The 22,203-nt window shown below is 46.1% G+C and overlaps 2 protein-coding genes across 3 annotated transcripts; both read right to left on the reverse strand.

Moving 5' to 3' along the window:
* Positions 1-747: 747 nt before the first annotated feature.
* On the reverse strand, positions 748-4,938 carry trmt10a (tRNA methyltransferase 10A). Its single transcript, XM_031725813.2, has 7 exons — positions 4,585-4,938; positions 3,756-3,918; positions 3,607-3,678; positions 2,519-2,593; positions 1,839-1,988; positions 1,658-1,763; positions 748-1,428 (listed from the first exon to the last, which is right to left on the reverse strand). The coding sequence occupies exons 1-7, from the start codon at positions 4,767-4,769 to the stop codon at positions 1,238-1,240; spliced, it is 942 nt and encodes a 313-aa protein (XP_031581673.1). The 5' UTR covers positions 4,770-4,938; the 3' UTR covers positions 748-1,237.
* A 1,584-nt stretch (positions 4,939-6,522) lies between these two features.
* c3h4orf54 (chromosome 3 C4orf54 homolog) lies at positions 6,523-13,753 on the reverse strand. Of its 2 annotated transcripts, XM_039607940.1 has the most exons (3): positions 13,507-13,753; positions 8,878-13,396; positions 6,523-7,527 (listed from the first exon to the last, which is right to left on the reverse strand). In XM_039607940.1, exon 2 carries the CDS (start codon positions 13,176-13,178, stop codon positions 8,898-8,900), a length of 4,281 nt encoding a protein of 1,426 aa, XP_039463874.1. In that variant the 5' UTR covers positions 13,179-13,396; positions 13,507-13,753; the 3' UTR covers positions 6,523-7,527; positions 8,878-8,897. The 2 variants fall into 2 exon arrangements, with proteins under 2 accessions (XP_039463874.1, XP_031581667.1); XM_031725807.2 differs by lacking the exon at positions 13,507-13,753 and having other exon boundaries at positions 8,878-13,446.
* Between the last annotated feature and the right edge of the window lie 8,450 nt (positions 13,754-22,203).

The raw sequence follows: 22,203 nt of genomic DNA on the forward strand, positions 1-22,203 counted from the left end.
TCAGTGAAGCACCTGTGATGCCCTGCAGCAACATGTGCATAGAAATATCTGGTTTCACAAACACTCTGAAACGTTCTCATCTTTACACTGTGTTTGTCCATAACTGTTAATAAGTCACTGCTTTTGTTCTTAGTCGAATTCAAACAGCAAAAAATGTTTTAACTGGAAAAATGTGCTAACACAGGAGTGACCCCAGCGCTGCACTCTAACAGCTCCTCCTGCCACCTGCTGGCTTTAACCGACTCTGTGACAGAAACTGTTAACAAAGCTGTCAGCGTGTGCTTAAATGTTACAGCTAAAGCAGAAAGAATCACCAAACTGATGCAGAACATTGGTATTTCTATTCATTTTGACCTGCAGCTGTAGAACATACTGCAGCGCGCCGACATTCACTCGGGCTACAGAGCAGAGCGATGGCGTGATAAACAGCCCTGATGCAGACTGTACGGGAGCACAGACTTTATTCTCTGCCATGGATGGAAGTCAGTAAGAGCACAATATAATAATATGCAGGTATCAGTGGTGAATGATGTCAGCTGTGTCCTGTGTACAGCAGTGCCAACAGTTGTTATCACATTAACTCCTGTTGTGTTACTGCAGAGTGTTTCATAGAATAAACGTGTGGTTGGTGTTAACCATCAGCAGCTTCTAACACACTGCAGTCTGCTGCGCGTTAAAGTGCGTCTGTGGGTCATGCATGGGTGATTACACCCCTCTGGTTTGGGGTCAGATTTACTCGTTACCATGGATACTGCACCTTCCAGGTTTACTTCCTACAGCCAAAACGAACATTTATACACAACATATCACAGCCGTAACCTTTGAGTTACTGAGGAGCAAACCTGTGTCAGAAACTCCTGAACATGTATCATGTAAATGCATCAAACTCTCGCTTTAACCCGTTTAATGGATGGCATCTTGTTTTTTTCCTTCTTATATTCATTTCTGTGCTTTTTCCTCCAAAAGTATAAAGTAGAAGATTGTGAACCATCGTCATCATCATCATCGTAAGAGGAGTGAGTGGACCCAGTGTCCGTCCTGTGGGTGAACTCTGGTTAGCATCTGTCAGCTTCAGCTGCAACAACAAACAGCTAAACTGCCAACGTCTCGAACATTAACTCAGAAATCTTTTCAATAAATACTTAAACGGTCAAGAAACAGAAATTTCTCTAAACCATCTCATTTTCACGTCACTTAAAAAACCAAAAACAAACGTATTGTCCACTCGGCACCAACGCTAAGCTCGTTCCTCCGTCTGAGCTGTAGTTTCTGGGTCAGAGTCAGAATCAGAGTCCGTCTCATCGTCTTTTTTCGGAGGATTTGTGGCGTCCCAGCCGACTGCTACCACTCCCTTCCTCTGAGGCAGGACTGTAAAGAAGGCCTCCTGCCAGCTGCCTTTCTCCAGATACGCCAGGATGATCTCAAACACTGCAGGAGGGACGAGAGCGCCGTTCAGACCACACAGTGGGAGCAGCTGAGGCTCCTCCCCGCTTAGCTTAGCGGGCTAAAGCAGGGAGGAGCCTCAATACAGGAAACATAATCCAGGGACTTTAAATATCTGCTCATCAAACATCAATTACTTTTTTAAAGCATATTAAACTTGAGTAACAGTGGGTTAGACAGCAGGTTGGGGGATGAAGCCACTCCCACTCCTTACCGTGGTTAACAGCCAGAACCTTCCGACTGTTCATTTTGACGAAGCTGCTCAGAGGGAGCTGGGCGTGGCTGATGCCCAGCTCTTTGGCCCTCTCAAAGGTGACTCCCTGCAAACGAAGCCCCGACAGGTCAGCCAACACAGCCACACCCACATGTCACAGAGGGTCTGAAGCCAAGCTCACCTTGTGGTGGTTGTGGTCCACCAGGCCTCCTATCACGTAGGCCTTCTTTGGATCCAGCTCTGTCAGCACGTTGGGAGAGTCTGAGGTGAGGTAGACCAGCTCCTCCTGGGACACCACCTCAGTGTAGTGCTCCGTTTGAATGTGTATGTCCTGCACAGCACACAGGGTAGACACACAACATCCAACCAACCAATATTACATGAATAAACTGTTTCATTGGAGACTTTTTCATTTCATCAACGGTTTCAAATTCATGTTTCCTGGGTCATCAGTTGAATTTGCTGTGTGTCGAGACCTCAGGGGGACAATCACAGGTGGGCACACCTGAGTAGGTGAGGGACTGGAGCCTGGAAATAAGAGTTTTTTGGACCCTGTGGTGTCAAAAATGAAATCTTATATTTTTGGTATGTAGAATAAAATCTGTGCATCGTCACAGCGCTCCATCTCATATCGTGCAGGCCAAGTTTAAATGTTACTCTGAAGGTCGGCCTCATGTAACAGCCTCATCATGTTAATGCTGTACAGATAGAGCCTCATATAAACTGATGCCTCCTGTGTCTCGCTCCTATGGGTGTAAACTACACTCACAGGTTCATGAACACTTTCACAACTTAATAAACTGGAGATCAGACCTAATGCTGTAAAAGCTCCAGGTGTCTGTTGGACGTGTGGCTGCTCACCTTCCAGTTCACCCAGCCTTTGTCCTTTTCATCCATGCTCTGTCTCAGCTGTCCTCCAAGGCTCGTCAGGTAAAACTGGACAGGTGAGAAGAAGTTAGAAGATGTTTGATGCAAGATGAAAAACTTATTACTGCCTGTTACTGTTCTTCTTATTTTATATTCGACCCAAAGCCAGTGGAGATGGTTTGGGATGAGACTGAAGACCAACAGCATCTCATCATGGATGCAAAGCAGCAAAGATGAGGTGAAGAATCTAAAACATGTTTAGTTATTTTATTCCATGTGTGTTCATTCATAGTTTGGCTTCAGTGAGAATCTGCAGTGTACACAGTCATGAAAATAAAGAAGGCGTGTCCAAACTTCTGACTGGTTGTGGCAGCAGGTGGTTGCACCTGGCTGAGGTGCAGTTTGCTGAAGGACATTTACACTGACATTAACAGGGCTGTTTATGTATTTACACCTTTGTGAATTAGAGAAAGTCCAAACATAAATGTAACCTTGTGCACTCAATGGTTGTTCCTGGAAAGCTTTAGGAGGAATTCTGCAAATCACCCCGACATTCACATCCATGATACTTGGACTTGTGACCACAGCTGAGCGAAGTCTTGACTAGGAATAGTTGTTAGTGTGTAAACATTAGCACATGTGCTAGCTGACGCTAACATTACGTGGCTGCAGCATCCTCAGTGTCGTCTGTCACTTTCTATCGACTGAGGTTTTATTGCTATTGAGGAAAGTTTTTGCACTATAATTATTTTCAGCTCTGCACTCAGGACAGTATTTTATAAGCTAGGGTAGGATAGCTGGTGGTTGGCAGGTAAACAGGCAGGTTACCACTAACTAACAGCTCAACGACACACGTGTCAGAATCTCACCACCCTCTAAACACACCACAGATCCATCCATGAACTTCATACTCTGCATGTGAAACTGCAGCCAGCTCAGTCCTCACGTGGAGATACAGTAAGCTGACACTGAAGCCCGGCACAAGCTCACATCCTTCACACAGGAATGAGTCCACAGGCCTCTTTGTTCTTCAGCTGCATTACAAAGAAACGCAGTATCATTATCACGTATTTGGCACCGACCTGCACTGGATGCGAGGCTCGTCTGTTCTCTGCGTAACACCTCTGGATCTGTTTGTGAAGTTTGTGGACATCCTGGAGAAGCAGACAGACGGTTTGTTGGGAACTCTGGGGACACACAGTGGCAGCGCCTACACCTCTGACCCGTTTACCTTAATGAGCATGAGGCTGTCGAAGCTGCAGTCCACCACCAGCCTCAGAGAGCTGGGCGTGGCCTCTCTGCGCGCACGTTTGCGGGCACTCTGAACCTCTCCGCCCTCCTGGTGACTCTGCCTCTGCAGTCGACGCTGCTGCTTCCTCTCCTTTCGTCTCTGCCTGTAATGAAAGCGAGGATGATGATCAGCAGCTGCATGGACTGAACACTGGTTCCACTGTGGGAAGCACAAACCTCCCCACATCAGGACAGAGTGGAGTGGGTCAGAGCTGCCGCTGATGTTCACTGAGCCAGTCTCAGCGTTTTGTATGATAACTAATTCATTGCTGGATCATTAGTGCAATTATTAATTAATATTAATTTAGAGGAAACGATATTTGGGTGCTGGAGGAAGGATAAATATGCTGCAGCTTTAGAAGAAATAGTGGGCGACTCATGTCTACTGCTGACTGCTACAGAGCTACAGCTGGGACGTCTGACAGAGCAAACCCTCACAGGGCAGCTGTGCACCGACAGCTGGTCACAGTGTGACAGTGATACAGAAATGTGAGATAAAAGGTGTCCTAGAAAACATCCTTGTATTTGACAGTCTCACACACACCTCGTGTGTGAGACAAAGGTAGGCACAAGAAGCTTGGAATCTCATGCCTGTCACAGTTCATTTGGCCTGTTTGTGCGCATGCGCAGGAACAGTGATGCATTCATTTCAGTTGCCTTAAAAGCCCTTTTGTTTTGCACAGTTACGTCCACAGTGGATCACAGTGTAGCAGCTCAGCGGGCCCGTGGAGGCCGTGACTGTTCTCTACGTATTTAGCAGCACAGCTTACTTCCGCTGCTCCCGCTCTTCCTCCCACTTCTGCTGCTTCAGGAGCTTCTTCCTCTGCCTCTTGGACAGAACCTGGTTTTCCGTGTCTCCGGGACTGCTCACGGTCTTCTCACTTCGGTCTTCCTCCGCCGAAGCTTGCTTTTCCGTGTTGTCGTCAGCCATCTGTGAACACACCGCTGTTGTCATGTGACGTGCAGGAGCCGAGTTGGCGGCATTTAAATCCCAGTGACTTTATAATGTCGGATAACACGAGTCATTGGTCCGGTTAGCCTGACAGCGACAAACAGACCAACGCAACGAACGAGCAGCTCGAGTCCACGTTTTATTTTGGCGCATTTGTGACGTTTTTTATGCGCGTCACAAGCTCGCGTTGAGATGCAGTGCTGCCCTCTACCGGTCGTTCATAAAACTCCAACATGCCAGTCTGCTGTTGGTCATGTTCGTCACTTCCGTTAGCTCACTTTGTTTCTGCTGTTGTAAAGCCGTGAACGCCAGATTAGCTCCGTTTGTCTCGGATCTCTGTAGAGCTCTGACCGGATAAACGTTTGGCCACAAAAATCGCTTCTTACTAACAAATGAAGCTGATTTCATTTAAGCCGATTCATATTTTTACTCTGTTAAAGCTTCCTTCAAAAACATAAAAACGATATAGATACATTTAATTAGTACTTTCATCTGTAACAGCATCTTTGTACTTTTTTACCAAAACGTGTTATTTGGTTTTACTGACTTTAGAGAGACAGACTCATGAATCTGACTCCACATCCATAAATGTGAGTTCTCTCAGGACGGGAACAGAATTCTAGTTATGTCCTCTAACAACAAGGAAGCTTTAAAAACATTCATATTTATAATCGTTTTAATGTCTTTAGTTATTCCATGTCTCTGCATCTCTCGATTTCCCCCTTTTAATCTGGATTCTATCCTTCTTTAATTTGACACACTCTTCCTCTGTATTATAATTATGAAACTGTACAACATGTTCTCCATGTGTTATGCTTGTTGTTAAAGTTTCTGGTGAAATAAAGTTGGAGAGAAAAGCACGCAGCTGTAACAGCCATCTCGTCTGCGTGCTGTTGTACTAACAGCCAGACGTTTGACAAACTTAAACTCATCCATCTGTCAGAGAACAACTCTCTGTCCCGCCCGGCTTTCTCCCGACGTTTATATTCAGCACAAAATGATCCCAGTGATGATAAAACTGACTGGAAATCTAAAGTGAAATTAAAAAGCAGAACCTTCTTTTTTAAATAAGAAACGCTGCACAAAGTTGCTTATCTGCTTTTTACATGTATTCATTTTAATCCATGTTTGAGTCGGCTGGTTGGCAGATGAGTCGCTGACGGGGTTTCCAGCACGTAGGAGAAGACAGGTGGGTAAACACTAGGCCTAACGAGGCTCAGACCACAGGTGTGCCTGGATGGAGTTCTTAAGGCGGACAGACTAGTTAGTGGTCACTCACTTCCACACTGACACAGGGAGAGTGGAAGGAGCAAAGGATGGAGACAATGAGAGAGGGGCAGGTGCTGCACCTGTGTCCTGTCCCGGGGTTCACCTGAGACAGGACACAACCTGTCAGGGTGTGTCGTACCTGTCGGCCTGTGACAGCTGCACTAGCCTCCAGCTCTGTCCCCTCTAACCCAGAATAAGCATTAATGTCAGTGAGCGTGATATCCTTAATCTGTCACTTTAGCCCCAGCTGTCTGTGAGCAGTTACACCTACATGTAATTCATACATCAGTTTACAATCAGAGCAAAGGGACGAGAGGAGACTGTGCTGTAGATGAACTGGGTGAGATGAATAAGATTTCTCATGGGCTAAAGTTAGCATCCATTAATCAACGTAAACATCAGAGCTACTTATCGTTGCAAATATAGCATTTAAACATAAAATATATAACTGTGACAGTTATTATAAACTGAGTCAGTCAGCAGGTGATTACAGAGTTTTCCTGTTTATTCGGTTTTCACAGTAAATGTGAACCTGACACTGTAGCTGTGCAAACAGCTCAAAGTCATCATGGTTGTTTTTGACACTGCATGTTTATCATTTCATTATCATTTCATCCACGAGTCCTCTTTATTCCCACGCTCCTGTCTGTCCACCACCTTCATCTTCCTTCAACACTTACTGTACGCGCAGCAGAGACACTGCTCTGAAGCATCAGAGGCCCTGCTGTGCAAAAATGCATCTACACTTATAGAAAACATTTCCTACTTTATGCAAAAGTTTAAAAAAAAGAAAGAAAGAAAAATCATGCACAATCAGAAACATGACATGAACAAAATATGATCAAATCCCCAGAAGAAGAGAACAACACTGTATTACTGGGACTGTGGAGCTTTAAGAAACAGCAGTGTTCACTATTAAGACCTGAATAAACTCACAGGTGGTTTATCCTTCACAAATACACAGATACAGTTTCAGCAGGCGAGCTGTTTGTAAGGCACGGGAGGAAAATGATTTCTGATAGCAGTGCAGCAGTGAAGCTTACAGTCAGGTACAAAAATATAAAATATCATATTAGCTTGGGTAGAAACGTGTGTTTGATGGAAGCCTGTACCAGGATACTAACACTAAACAGGGATCGCGCTTTCAAACACTTCACAATAAAACATTCAGCAGTAAAAACCTCAGAAAAGCGTTCCAGCTCTGTAACCTGTGTCATGTGACATGTTTCCAACAGACGGACTGTCCAGCAGACCCACTGCACAAACTCCAATGTGCAAACAGAAACAACCTCAGTTTGAATATGATGTCTTCTAACTTCATGTCACGCACATCTAAAAAGTACAGAAAGTGTAACAGCTGGACAAAAGTAACTATTCATCTATTTCACACTCTCACAGTTTGGTTATCACACAGTGCGGCGCACATCACACACATCAGGCTCGTTCAGCTCCTGTGTGATTGTTTCCACAGCGTCCAGCTTACAGCTCAGCCCTGTGGGAACAGAAAGAAACACAGACGTCAGATTCTTATGCACATTTCTCCTACAGCTTGGTCCTGTTCTGTAGAATAGCGAGTGCCATTCCACTGCACACGATCTGTTTACTTTATAAACATTAGTGAGCTGTGCAGTATGTGGGTCAGACACTGAAGGGGAACTCCAAATGTTCCCTCACTGTGCAGCTCAGCCGTCAGAGCCATGTGAACCTCACCCTGCTGCTCCTATAAAAAGCCGGCTGAGACTGCAGGATGTGCCAGGCCGGCTCCTGATACCCAGCAGCAGCTGAAGCTTTTCCACGTCCTCACATAAATGCCTGCCTGACCTTTCACTCTGACTGCACACACACAGCTGATCCAACCATAGTCCACCGCATCTCTGCTGTGATATCGCAATTTACAGGATATCTATCAGTGTTAGTTACCTGAGGCTGCAGGCTTTACAGTTACAGCACATCTCTTCCTGTTTCACTGTTAGACATGATGCCCAGCATCCTGTTATATCACTGATTTCCTGCATTAAATGGAAGAAGCAGAGAGCACAGTGTGGTGGCTCGAGAGCTACAAAGCTAATAATCAGCATCATTGTTAGGAAATTCAAACATTCATTAAAGGGCGATTTAGCTGATCAATAACAGTCCCCATAGTGTTTTATATTTTCTAATTTATAGTTTGTATTATTGTTTTCTTTTCCTCGTTGGAGTTTTTTATTATTATTTTGTCCTGTTATGGTTTTCTTTGATAGAGAGAGACTGACAGGACGGCGGAGGGAGAGAGAGCAGCTCTCAGCCGTGGTGTTGAAAATGTTCCTGAGATCTTTGAACACAGAAATTCCAACATAAACACAGCAGCTGACTCCTGTGTCAACAAAAACATCTGCAGTCTTATTCACGTTACCTCACATGTTCCAGTTTACTTTTGGTTAGTCTGTAGGACGTCCTCAGTGTTCTGAGAGCATGGACGGGGTTAGAAGAGTGTGGGTCATGATGGTGTGGAGAAACATGTATTTGATAAATCATTCATAACATCAGCTGCAATAACTACATGTGATGTACAAAGATCATTTGAAACGCTCCTGTGAGCCTCTGTCTGTCTGTCCTCCTTTTGTTTTTGTCACCATGTATTCAGAACTATTGCACGGATCATTTCACTGAGTTTATGTCTCCATAGTTTGCAGTGTGAAGCTTGAGGTGTGAATGTTTGCAGTTTGTTCATTTGCTTTTAGATGACATTATATTTTAGTGTATCCTATAATGTTTCCTTGGTCGTTCCTCTGAGATTAGTTATGTCCGACTGTAAAACTGCCCTCAGACATGCTACAGTAAAAGGGAAGCAGTCAGACCTCACCTGTCCAGACGACCTGCTGTTCATCGGTGCTCCACCATGAAGCTCATAGTCGTCCCGTCAAATGAGGGGGGGGCGATGATCCGGGGCCCCTGCTGGGAGGTGATGCTGATGACTGGCTGCTTGATGCTAGAAAGACCCTGCTGTGGCCTGTTAGCAGCAGCCTGCTGTTGAACACCTGAGGCTACCTGGGAAGACGTTCCAGTGGACATGTAGAAAGGACTCTCGACGTGCATGCCCTCAGTCTGCTGCGAGGAGCTTTTATCGCTGCTGTCCACCTCTGCCTGCACCGACATCTGTGACTGTAGCAGCGCCCTGGCAGGGATCACTGACGGCGTCGGCATGAGACCCGGGTAGATCATGTACGTGTGGCCATAAATGCCAGAACTGAGAGCTAAAGGTGAGATGGACATGGGTACAGGTGTCATGGGAGGCTGTGGCATAGGCACATCCACATATTGACCTGTTTCTGGATCAAAGAGACGCTTGGTGGCAGGCTGCACAGGTGTGTCTACCAGGTAGTAGTTTCCAGTGCTAGGATCCAGCAGCATTTTCCTCTGGGTGGCCTGGAACGGGTCCAGGGTGGGAGCTGGGGTGATTGCTGGAGAGAAGCAGTAGACCTGTGGCTGATTGGCTGGCATCCCGAGGGGCAAAGAATGGTAGATAGCTGAGGGGATCTCTGGTGAGTACTTAGCTGTGTGTTTATGCTCCTCCTGCCCTCTGAGCCCAGGTTCCAGGTGTACTGGAGGTGTGGGTGGATGTGACTGGGTGGAGAAGGTATAGATGGATGCTTTATCAGCAGATGGGGGCTGTTTGCTTTTGCTAGGCTGAGACTTGACTGGAATAGCGAGGTAGTTCTCATTGTCAGTTGAAAACTCGTGTGCAAATCTGTCGGCCTCCTTCACTTCGGCGTCTTCGTTCCCAGCTGACCTCCTCTCACAGATGCTGAATGATGCGGGCAGTTTGGGGGACTTGGGGACAAAGGTTTTGGTGCTGAAAGGTGTTTGTGTGACTGTGTTCGGTTGGGGTGTCTTTGAAGTTTTGGAGACCGTGACACTGCTAGGGGCTTGCACTGACTTAGGCCTATCATCACAGCCCACAGACGTGGGGCGTGGTTTGAGTGGGTCTTTCTCCTCCTGCTTCAGCAGGCTGTCACCTGCTCGTCCTGGTGGGGGCTTGTCTGTGTTGGACTGGGAGCTTCTTCTGGTAGACTTGTCTGCGCTGGACGTCCATGCAGTCTCCTCTTTGTGTCCTGGATGCTCCTCACTTGCTATCAGTGAAAGCACGTGGCTGTCTGTCAGCGGCCGAGGCTCGTTCTTCCTCTTCCACTCATTCTTTTGAAACACATAGAGCTGCTCCATGGTTTTCACGGCAGCCTGCAGTTTTTGCAGAGCCACCTGGTTTGGCACCTTTGACTCGGGCTTTTTATCTATGATATCTGATACTTTCTCTTGCCTCTTTGTAGATATTCTGCTTTCACTTCTTAAGTCGGTGTTTCCCTGCGAGACATTATTTGAGGTGCCTGAAGATGCGCTCCCTGTTGCTCTTTGCGTTGAAGCGGTTTTGACGCCCTCTGGAGACGATCTGTCCACGTCAAGTGGTTCCCGTTTAGCTCCTTGAAGGTTTCCACATTGTTTTCCGTTACTGCTAGTATTCACAGACTGGCACTTGATCACTATAGGCGACACAGTATTAAAACTTTGATTGGGCACTTGCTTGTTTTGCTCTGGATGTCTGTCAGCGGAGGCGCTGTGGGATTTATTCTCGTTGTTATCCAAAGAAACAAAGTGATACGAACTTTTAACCAGCTTACGCACGTCTCTCACTTGGTAAATGGGAGTCTGCAGCTTCCCCTTATTATCTCGAATGTCTCGAACCATGAAATGTGGAACTTTATCTGAAAACTCACCCTTCAAAGCTGTAGCAAGCGCGTGGGATTTGGCGTGATCTGTTCGGGTGATGTTGCAGCCTAAATTAGGAGCGCGCAGTTTGGAGACGGCGCACGGCTCGGTTTTATCGTCTTTGACGCGCCTCAAGTTAATTTGAATTTCTGGAGATTTGGATGTGGTCACAGAGTCTGCGACAGAGCGTACTTTGGTTCCACGTCCGTGTCCACGCGTAGAATAATTCCTGCTCTGCAGCTGCTGCGTGGCTTCGCCTTCGTTGGGCAGCGTTTGGATATTTGGCACAAATAAATGAGCCATTTTCTTGAGTTTGCTGCTGCCCGCCGAGTACGGACTCCCCTCGCCCTGTGTGTCGTCAGCTGCAAGCTTGTCCTCTGGTGTTTGATCGTTTTTAGGATCCTTTTGAAATTCTAGCTCGTCATCCTTCCAGCATCTGAACGCGCTATTTTGGCTGCGATGCAGCGTGCTTCTGGATGAGTCCAGTGCGCCTTTTTTAGTATCAACTCCAGTTTGTTGCCTCCGAGAGTCGCTCTTGGCATCCGCGATGTCCCCTAACTCATTCACGCACATTATGGTGTAGTCGGAGCTGCTCTCCGAAAGCTTGGAGTTGTGCTTCCCTCTGACGTCGTCGCTTTCCTGGTGCAGAAAGCAGGGTGAGGGCGTCTGCTGCGCCTCGCTTATTTCGCCTCTCTCCATCTTGCGCTCCTGCTCGAACTGCATTTTCTTAGAAATGACATTTTTGATGAGACTCGAAGCAAACACGGCCTTCTTGTGCGTGTCTTCCATGGTTTTAGAGGGCGGCTTGCTGCCCCCCCTGCTCTGGCTTGCGTTGGTAACTTCATCTCTGGAACGTGATCCTGCTGCGTTTTGTGCAAAGTTAGTGCGTGATTCTCCCGCAGGAATTCCCGATTTGACGTTGCAACGAAAATTCAGAGTCTCTGTCAGCCTTATGACGCCACTGTGGCCCTGACCAAATTTCCCCATCAGCTCTATTTTCTTTGTAGATGACGATGCGCCGTGGGGAGGTAATATCTCGCTGGCGGGCGCTTTGATGATGCCCTTATAACCCCTATTGTCTATGCTTTTGGCTATTTGAAACGAGGCCGCTGAGCTTTGATGAGAAACAAGACTTTGGTCCATATTCATGTTACCATATTTCAGGTCCACAAACGTGGACCACCTGTTTATCCCCACGGCATGCTCTGATGCAGAGGACTCACTGGAGGTGCTGAAATGAATGGCATCAAAGTAAGGATACGCCAGGCTCTTAAAGGCTCTGGCTGTCAGAGTGCGCACCTCCTTGTCAGCGTCGTCCAGCTCGCTGACAGCACTGGACGTGCCGCTGGAATATTCGGGGACTTCTTTCCCCCTTAATTTGCCGCCAAAGTGTACGCGCCCGGGCGCTGCTACCAAACACTTTGCCGTGTCACACACCGTCTCTGCCTTCCCATCAACCCCCCTAAACACATAGCGACTCACATCTCCGGAGCGCCTGGCACGATAAAGAATCTTTTCCTGTTCTTGGATGTTGCTAGGGTCATTTATAGCTCGAGAGGTGGTTCTGATTGACAGGTGAATCTGTCCGCCACTGTTGCCACTGCAGTGCTGCTGCTCGGGCTTTGACACACTCTCATCTGAGCTGGTGAATTTGGCCGCTTCGCACGGATCACTTTCCAGCAGAGTGCTGACTGTTGCTGCTGCGCCCTGAGAGCCAGGCTGGCGGCCGTGCCCCCTCTCGCCCACTGCGCCCCCGGCCTCAAAAGAAGCGTAATCGGCAAATGAGTAAACCCGGTTGTCTTCTTCAACGTCCCAGCTCGTGGAAGAGCCCACTCCGAGTTCGTAGTCCTCCTCGTGGTCAGAAAGTTCCGAGAGCTGGATCTCGTGCGTGGTAATATAATGGGATTCATCCTCCGTGGCGCACGGAATGCAGTCATCAGAAAGCACCAAACTTATACCATCGTCCACTTCATAATCATCCAGCTCACTTGTCTCCCCGAGATAATTATCACTAGTGCGCAAATCCACGTCTGGCTGCAGGCTTGCGCTGCTTTCCGTTTTGGACACCTCGTGCTGCTCGTGGAAACGCTCCGACTTTGCATTTGAACAAAAAGGAATCGATGGCGGTGACGCGTCAGCGTGATGGTGCTTAACACCATCTCCGTATTTCCCAGCTGTGGCATTCTCTGTCGTCTTAGTATCGACCTCGGGTTTGAGTCCCGTTGCGCACGGAGCTCCAGCTCCGCTGTGGGAAACAATGACAGACATTTGGTTTCTCTCACTAAAGCCTGGGTCTGTTTTCACGTCCACTGAGTCCAAATCGACGTATTTCCTTTCATCGTGCTCCTCAGGACCATCTTCTGTCGGGTTTGGGGGCAGATCACTCACCTGGTGACGTGTCATTGATAATCCCACACAGCTTTTCTCAGCCTGCGAAGCTCAAGTAGCGAATCTGAGCTTACATTTGGTGTCTGACAGGAAAGAGATGCAAGAGATGGAGTCGGACAAGATTTCGTCGTCCTTTAGGCAGAGATAGTCTGAGTCTGACAGACAGACTCCGATGTCACCAAAGCGCTCCAGACATTCCAGCTCATCGCCACATGTAGGCTAAAGCCGGGTCTCTAAAAAGGAGCAGAGACATTACTAACTACTGTCCAGGCCACATGGTTCTCAGTCTGTGAACCAGTGACAGTCACAAAGCTGTACTTTCTAATGACAGTCGAGTTCAAACCTGCTTTGAACTTCATCATCACGGTTCCAAGCTCTGCGGTTAAAGCGCTCACTGGTCTTAAAAATGCGTTTAACTCCTTTCAGACGGCTAGTTGTCAGTAACCAGGTTAACTGTGAACAAACACATTAATCACACCTCACTGCTCCCTGCCACTGTTGTCCTTTTATATTTATACCCATATCTATATTTATCTATTTATCTTAATATCTATCAGTATCTCTGTTTCTACACTCACTTCATAGACGAGTGCTTGATGTTTGCTGTATATTTGTTACTATGACAACTCAGTTTCTCTCTGGGATTAATAAATTAATAATATTTTATTTAAATAAAGTCTCTGATTCTGAACTTTGTTTTTTCTGTTGCTCTTTGATATCTTTTCGTCTGCTTCACCTTTTCAGACATGTTGTATTGAGCTGACTTCTTCCTTCATCAGGCCTGGCTCTGATTTTTCTACAGTAGTAATAATGACAGGAGGAAGTCAGGTCACGTGGTTACAGAGCCACAAATCAGCACATGGTAGAGATAACGCTGGAACGCTGGAGATTAACACCAGCAAGCACAGACCATCTCCAGCGTTTCATAAGCTTAAGCACATCTGGATTATTAGAGACACGCTCACGGGGGATTCAAATCTTCATTCTTCTTTGAACATCACACATTTTTCTTCTGTCCAAGTGATTCGTTTAGGCTAAACAACAACTTGTTTACAGCTCAGCTGTGCTTTTAACAGACGGTGTTAAAACATATAGGTTATTGTAACACACACAGATTCTGGGTCTGACCAACCGTCTCAGCTGTGGCAAAAGATGACCAATAAAATTCTAAAGTATCATTTATTAGTACAACGATAAAAACGAAAGGATAAAACAGTCCAGTGTCCCACTTCCAAAAGGTCCGTCATGTTACATTATCACATGAAATAAAAAATGAAACAAGAAGTTATGAGTAACATTGAAATGATCTGCACCCCTTAGTTTATTGTGTTGATTGTTTTAATGAGGGTCAGTAACGCATCAATGCCCTCCTGCGTTGAAAGAGCCGATAAAGGAAGCACCAAAGCTCCTCAAACAGTCTGTTTTTGGCTGCCACGCAGATGCTTCTGGGTCACTTCTCTTAGTCAGGAATCTTCCTAAGCAAAATGGATTATTGTGATGCACCACGGCCTCAGTCATCCTTTGTCCACGTAGGTGTGTCTCTTAGATATGCTTCCAGAGTTTTTATTCCAACTGATCTGTGGATATTTGAATTCCCTGGTTTGGCTTTTTATTGATTCCTGGTCTGATTCCTTCCACCAGAGCCCGCTGAGCTTTGCTGCCACCCGACACCTTCACAGGTTCTTTGGGAAAAGGCCAGGGTTGGTTTTTACACAGCTCCAAAAGACTTCCTCTGATTTTTGCTGAAATAGCTTGCATGACAGACCTCATGACAGAGAGCACTGCAGTAGTCACAGGCAGCAATGAACACCAGCGATAATCAATCTTATGTGGACTATCAGTATATTCGGGTGTGCAGTCAGTAAAAGGACTAGCTCTGACAGCTAACCGAACGTTTCATTGTAAACAGCAGATTCTTCTGTGGCTTTCTGGAAAAGGCACTTTGCAGTGCAGCTAAGGATCTACTTCTATCCCTCCATCAGCTTGTGTCCATGCATTGGTCCGTGTAGGTTGGATGATCCTCTTAGAGAACACCGACACAGACCAAACAGGGGATGCCAACACAGGCCAGTAGGACCCATTTATCACTGGAGGAATGGAGCAGGAGGAGCTCGTGAGTACTGTTCCTGTGGAAAAACAGGGGACGGTCGGCAGATAGAGGGGTAGGGACACCGACAGGGTGCATCATGTTAACACACAACTCAGTTCAACTCCACGCTCTGACTCTGCTGCAGGATTTAACTGACAGTAATCCAGCGATACAACAGTTTCTTTGTTGAAAAGAGAGATCTCTCTGCATGCATTACAGAGGGCTAAATATAATCACCCAACAAATATCTGCTGTCTTTGTTCTCTTCTCCCTTTGAGCTTCTCCATCTTCAAGCTCGGCCTCAGGAAAGCTTACCATCTCTTCCCACTCCAGGAGGGAGATGAGTGGAAGACGACCTTTAACCTGCGGCATTTCAAATTTCTGGGTTGCTCAATCTTCCAAACTCTACCTAGACGACATTCTTATCTCCTGTAGAGACATCAGTGAACATCGTGTATGTCAGGTGCTTCAAACACTGCTTGTGTCACAAGGCCAGTATGTGGGAGTGCACCCAAAAGCAAACTCAATGGAGCAAACAAGCTGATATTTAAGAAGACTTTGTTGTGCACAGGTCATATGCATGAAGGGCAACGAGAGGAGCGTAGCAAAGGTTGCAGGTGGAGTTCCAACTGGGTGATTCCAGGAATCCAGGAGTGACGACAGGCAGGTGAGCTACCACCTGAGCTACAGCTGCAAAGACACATCTAAAAAAGATTAGTTCTTCATTGTTTATCCATACTAATGTCAGACACACACACGAGTGTGCTGCCTAACTGTGGATGCCACGCCTCATGATAAACTTGCATGAATATGTGACAGGGTAAGTAAATACCGGTCAGCTGTGCGCAGGTCGTGTTCCCAAACAACTTCAAACTGAATGAGAAAAGGTTCATGCTAATAGAGACCCTCTAAAATAATCAACTCTTGTCTTAAGCTGGAGAAATGTGACATTTCTCCTTTGCCTTGTTTAGTTCATGTGTTGTCTAAACAATGTGTCGTGCTACAGGATTTTCAGCACATGTGAATTCATAGACGAGAAGCCAGAAGTCAGAGTTTTACAGAGTAGAATACAGCTGTGAGTATTATGGTGAATATTTTCACCATGATATGAAAATATTGTAGCATCTTATTAAGAGACGTGATGAACCACTGCAACCTCCAGAGCTGCAGAAATGAGCCGCGGTCACAGAGTGCATGAATAACTGAGCTTTGGATATCTGCTGTTAGAGGGCAATAAAATCTCACCCTGAGCACCGGCCAACCGCGTAACACAGGAGACGAGCCAGAAACCAGAGACCAGGACTGAGTGTAGTCAAGCCCCTGGTATTCCACACCGGTCTGAGCAGGTTGAACATTATTAGGAGCAGTTTCTTCAGGATTCGTGCAGCTTCTCCTGAACACACTTTGGGTCGTCCTGCAGGGACTCAGCTGTCCTTCATATTATGTTTGCTCCATCCAGACTGATCTGTGTTAAGTTACAACCAATTAAAATGATTATGGAGCCTTTCATAAGTGTGATGTAGAGACGGGCCAATGGTTCTACAAAATAAAGGCTGTACCTCTACAATAAAACAAATATTATTACATTTACTGTTAAGGTTGCTTTTCATGTATTTTTCAGAGCTTTTGTTATTTATGTTCTTTTTAAAAAATTTGTGATGTAGTTTCTGTTCGTGTACTTCTTTCAGTTTACTCTGCCTCCATGTTTGTTTGGCTACGTCTCCATCCAGGCTTGACTGGTAATCTGGCATTTCTGGCATTTCCCAGTGGGCTGATGCACTTTTCAGCCACTGAACACCGACATCAGCACATTAATTTATTTCATTACTAACACTGGCTGAACTGTAATTCTTTATTATCAGGATGTCCTAAAAACTCCCTGAAAAGCCTTCAGTTAATCCAAAATGCTGCAGCAAGAGTCCTGACAGGGACTAGAAAGAGAGAGCAGATTTCTCCTGTTTTGGCTTCCCTTCATTGGCTTCCTGTTAAATCCAGAATTCAAAATCCTGCTCCTCACATACAAGGTCTTAAATAATCAGGCCCCATCTTATCTTAATGACCTTGTAGTACCATATCACCCTATTAGAGCACTTCGCTCTCACACTGCAGGCTGACAGTTTAGTGCAGGGGTGCCCAATCCCAGTCCTCAAGAGCTACTGCCCTGCAGCTTTTAGATGCGTCCTTGTTCCAGCACACCTGAATCAAATGAATGGCTCGTTATCAGGCCTTTGCCAGACTTGATGGCATGCCGAATTGGTAATCCAACTATTTGATTCAGCTGTGTTGGAGTAGGGATGCATCTAAAAGCTGCAGGACAGTAGCTCTCGAGGACTGGGATTGGGCACCCCTGGTTTAGTGTAAGGGATGTATGGAATCATCTCAACTGGAACAAAAGGGAGCCAACATCCAGATTTTGAATGTCCTTCAAGATGCATGAAAAACTGTTCCTCCAGACTACTTAAATAGACTCCATGAGAGTTCAGACAGAGAACAAAGCTGGTTTTTACTGCAGCCGTGCAAATTAAAGTGAATTAGACCAGAGTAACTCGGTGGATGTGGGTGGATGTGTATCTCAGCTGTTCAGGGGGACTTTTATCGGGGCTGGGACGATGTCTTGCAACAGGACTGAGCGTGCAACTGACAAAGCAAAGTAGACGTCTGCATGTCTTTAAGTTACACTTTATAATAAATATGATATGTCACACAGTGTTATTAATATACTCCGGGTTAAAAACTGAGTAAGAATCACCTTCATTGAACAGGTACAGGAACACATAAGGAACCGGGCTCAGAGATGATAACATATGCTAACTGGTTTAGCATGTTTGTAGTGCAGAGATGTTGGAATACGTTTAAAAAGGAGAGTTCAAACACTGATCTAAAAATCAGACAAACCTTCTGTGATTCATTTTATCGATGGCATTCAGCAACAAGGTTTTAAATACAGGCAGAGGGGGCTGTGGAGAAAGGTGGCTCAGGTTAAAGTTCGTCCAGCATCTGAGACACGTCCAGCCTCTCATGGTTAAAATGACCCCGAGTGCTGTAGCAGAGCTTATCTAGATGCTTACAGTAACTCGTCTGTATTGTTAATCAAAGAGATAATCAAAATATAATTTTCATTAATGTGCTGAATGAAAATGATTCTGTCTGAATGTTGTGTGTCTGCAGATGTGCAGCAGATGTCTGTGTGAAAGAAACGTCTCACCAACACATCCTTATGTTAAGTGTTGTAATGGTTACAGAAGCATAACTCATATGTGATTCTGCTCAATCAGAATACAGCGAGGCACGAGTTTAACCAGCATGGCTGTGTGTGCATCTCTGTGTGTGGACAGTAGGGGGAGTGAGTGAGCAGCACCAAGGAGCCACGAGTTAATAATAGAAATGGTACTGTGCCAAAAACGGGTCTATATAAGTGTGGGTCCCAGCACAAACACTATAATGTAGTGTGCTATAGTGTAGAGGGACCACTCTTAATGAGGAGACAGCGAGGAACGCTGGTTTGAGTCAAGGAGGCCATTTACACCTCTGAATGGAGGCGGGGCCTCAGGGTCCATCTGTCACCCTCTTACTGTCACGGGCCCCAGGAATGGTGCCTGCAAATACAGGGATACAGCATTGTAGTACAGCATTACAATGCTGTGATTGGAGCCATTCCCCATCTCTCTGTGGATGGGACTCATGCAGTGATCAGCGGTTGTGACAGTTTGCATACTAACGATCATAAGCTGACCTCCCAGCCTGCTGCTGGTTTCAGTCATTGTGCAGAGTTCCTGTTGAGAAGGTTGGAAACCTGCAGTCAGCTCAGACTGTCCAGATGAACAGAGTCAAGATTTTAACTCCTCAGATAAAGACAGCACGTTACAGTGTTTCCATGCATGCATGCATGTTTGCTGCTGCTATGGAGACATGCTTTAGACTACAGCAGGGTCTGTATAATAAATGCAGAGGTGGATTACCCTCTTGGCCCAGCATGATTGACCACATGTTGCTGTAATATGTCCTGCAGAAGTAACTGTATCTGCTGAGGACTTGCAGTCTGCAGGCTGGCTAAATATAACGTGTTTGTGCTACTGGGCTTACAGTAATTAGCTCCACAGTTTAAAAGGGCCACCATACTGTGTGACACGCTGAAATTTCACCCGACCTGTGGACAGAAACAGCGTTGTGTAGAAGGGCAGGTTTGCTGACATTAGTTATTTAAACACATTTATAACATTCGTACTGACTGGTTTAAATAATCACTCAGCTTTCTTAAGACAAGAACAATACAATCTGTGTTATTTCCTGTACTTTTTGCCATAAAGCCTGTATGAACAGTACATCGAGCGCTGAACCTCTGATCAGTAATGTTGGGAAAGGAAACTGCTGAATGAAGCCAGTTCTGTCTGTAAAGGATTTAGAGATAGTTCTCCATACGTTCATCTCCTCTGAGCTGGAGGATGGGCTCACTCTTTGTTTCAACACTTTATGTCATTTTCTTCCACAGGTAGAACAAACTTACACACAGCAACACTTTTTCATACAAAATAATTCAGCATGGACTCCCTCTGTTCCTGGCGTCTTCTTAGTTTTTCAAAGCAGACTTCCTGAATAGAATAGAATAGAATAGAACAGACCTTTATTATCCCATGGTGAGAAATGTGGGTGTTACACAGCTCTTGTAGCAAAGGGAATATAAAATATAAAAGGAAGACACAAAGTGGTCCTATATACATAAGCACCTGAGTCTGTACATACAGGTAACATTGTACAGAGATATGTATGAAATGTACAGTGAACAAACAGGCTGGTGAGTAAGATCACTGTGTCAAACTGTGTTACAGAGTCTGACAGCTGCTGTAAGAATGACCTGCGGTAGCTCCTTCCTGCACTGTGGGTGTAAAAGTCCACTGCTGAACGAGCTGCTCAGTGTTCAGTCTCATGCAGGGGGTGGGAGGTGTTGTCCATGATGGATGTTAGCTTAGACAACATCCTCTCCACCCAGCCTGCTCGATGGCCTTCAGCGGACAGTCCAGGACAGAGCTGACCCTCCTGACCAGCTTGTTGAGTCTCCCCCCGTCCCTCTCTGCCATTCCAGCAGACCACAGCATAGAAAGTAGCAGACGCCACCACAGTGTCGTAAAATGTCCTTAGGAACATCCTGTTCAGGATCTCAGCCGCCGTAGCAGGTGGAGACGACTTAGACCCTTCTTGTAAAGTGCATTTGTGTTTGTGGACCAGTCCAGTTTGTTATTGAGGTGAACACCCAGGTATTTGTGCTCCTCACCGTTTCAATGTCCAAATCCTGGATGCTCACTGGTGCAATAGGGGGTGGCTTCCTGCTGAATAGCAGGGCGACCCTGATCCAGGGCTATATAAGCATTAATCCCACGAGAGGAAGTTAGCGCCCCTCTCTGTCGCTGATTTCCAGTGAGACTTGATAATGTACTCTGTTAGAAACTGCCACACGCTCCTTGTAATGACTGTACGATGAGTGAAACGTGTTTTTGATGTTTTGTGCTGTTTGGCTGCGTCTCTGCTGGAACATTATGTGGAGCTTCTCCGTGCTGCTGTGCTGCTGTGCTGTGCAAACCATTTACATTGAGGCTAATGTCACGATACACAGTAAGAGACCTCGGTTTTGAAACGGTGAATCATTTCAGTACAGGGGCTTAATCTAGCTAACCCACCAGAGCCCCCGCTTCATGCAACCTGAAAAACTACCGAGGGCTGGCTGTGTGGTGGAGGAGGACATACATGATTGAAAAGGTTGACAGTCTGTTTATTCTTTCATTCACGCTGTGCTCCAGCAGGGTTGGCCCGAAATATGATTTCAAGATAAGCCTAACTAAGCAGAAAACACTTCTGCACCAACCAAACCCCTTTAACAGGGGCCCTTATAATAAGCCATTATGGGCCCCTCTCCATCATGACCTGGCACACACCAGAGGCTCCTCCCACTCCCTGAAATGGAAATTAGATGCCAATTAAAGGTTAAATAAATGAGCAAAGCTCAATCTGTCACTCAAATATGATGATAATAGGTTAACAGAGGGAACATTAACACAAGTATATTTAGAAAATGTCCAAATTCTGCAAATGTTTAAATCCAACAGATTCTTTAAAATCCCCAAACTCCACCCCTCCTTCATGCTACACGTGGCACATTCCCTCACAGGAACTTTACCATAAAAGGAGGCCAGAAAGACTCAGACTGGTTTAGCACTTCCTGTGCACTATGAGGCAGGTGAGAAACCAGTTAGGTCTGGTAGCAGTGTGCACAGCAGGGTCAGAGGTCGCAGGCACTTAGGATGATGTTTATTCTGTGCATTTTGTCCATTTAGACTTTAACTCGGGTTAAAACCTGTCGCCTATGAATGTGGTGGCTTTGTGTGAAGAGAGGACAGTGGCTCTTTGTCCTTTGAGAAGCAGAGCTCGGTCCATGCAGACACCAAGGACATGTGATGACTTCCAGAAAGGTCGAGGACTAACCACAAATATGTCAACAAGTCAGGAGAAACTATAGTCATAAATCCGAGGCAGGATGTTCATTAATTGGCTCTTTGATTATTATCTCCCCTCTTATTGCCAGCTGCTCCTCGGTGTCCCACACAGAGGAGCCGCCCAGCCACTCCAGCCCAGAGTAACTGTCCTGCAGCTTGTAGATGCATTCTTGTTCCAACACACTTGGCTTGGTACCAGGCATTTGCCAAACTTGATGGCATGCTGAACAGGTGATTCAGCTGTGTTGGAGCAGGGCTGCATCTAAAAGCTGCAGGACAGAAGCTCTGTGGACTGGAGTTGGAGACGCCTGCTTCTGATCAATCAGGATCCCCCGTTTGTTTAAATCCTGCACTGGCTCCATTGCAGTCTGCTGTCAGAAAAACACACGTAGGTTGGCAGGAGGTGTTTGGAATTGAACTCCCCTTATTTTTGCCCGAGTTTCTGTCGGGTAATTCCTTGTTAATA

The sequence above is a fragment of the Oreochromis aureus genome, linkage group 3, assembly GCF_013358895.1.
Source record: "Oreochromis aureus strain Israel breed Guangdong linkage group 3, ZZ_aureus, whole genome shotgun sequence".
Taxonomy (NCBI): Eukaryota; Metazoa; Chordata; class Actinopteri; order Cichliformes; family Cichlidae; genus Oreochromis; species Oreochromis aureus.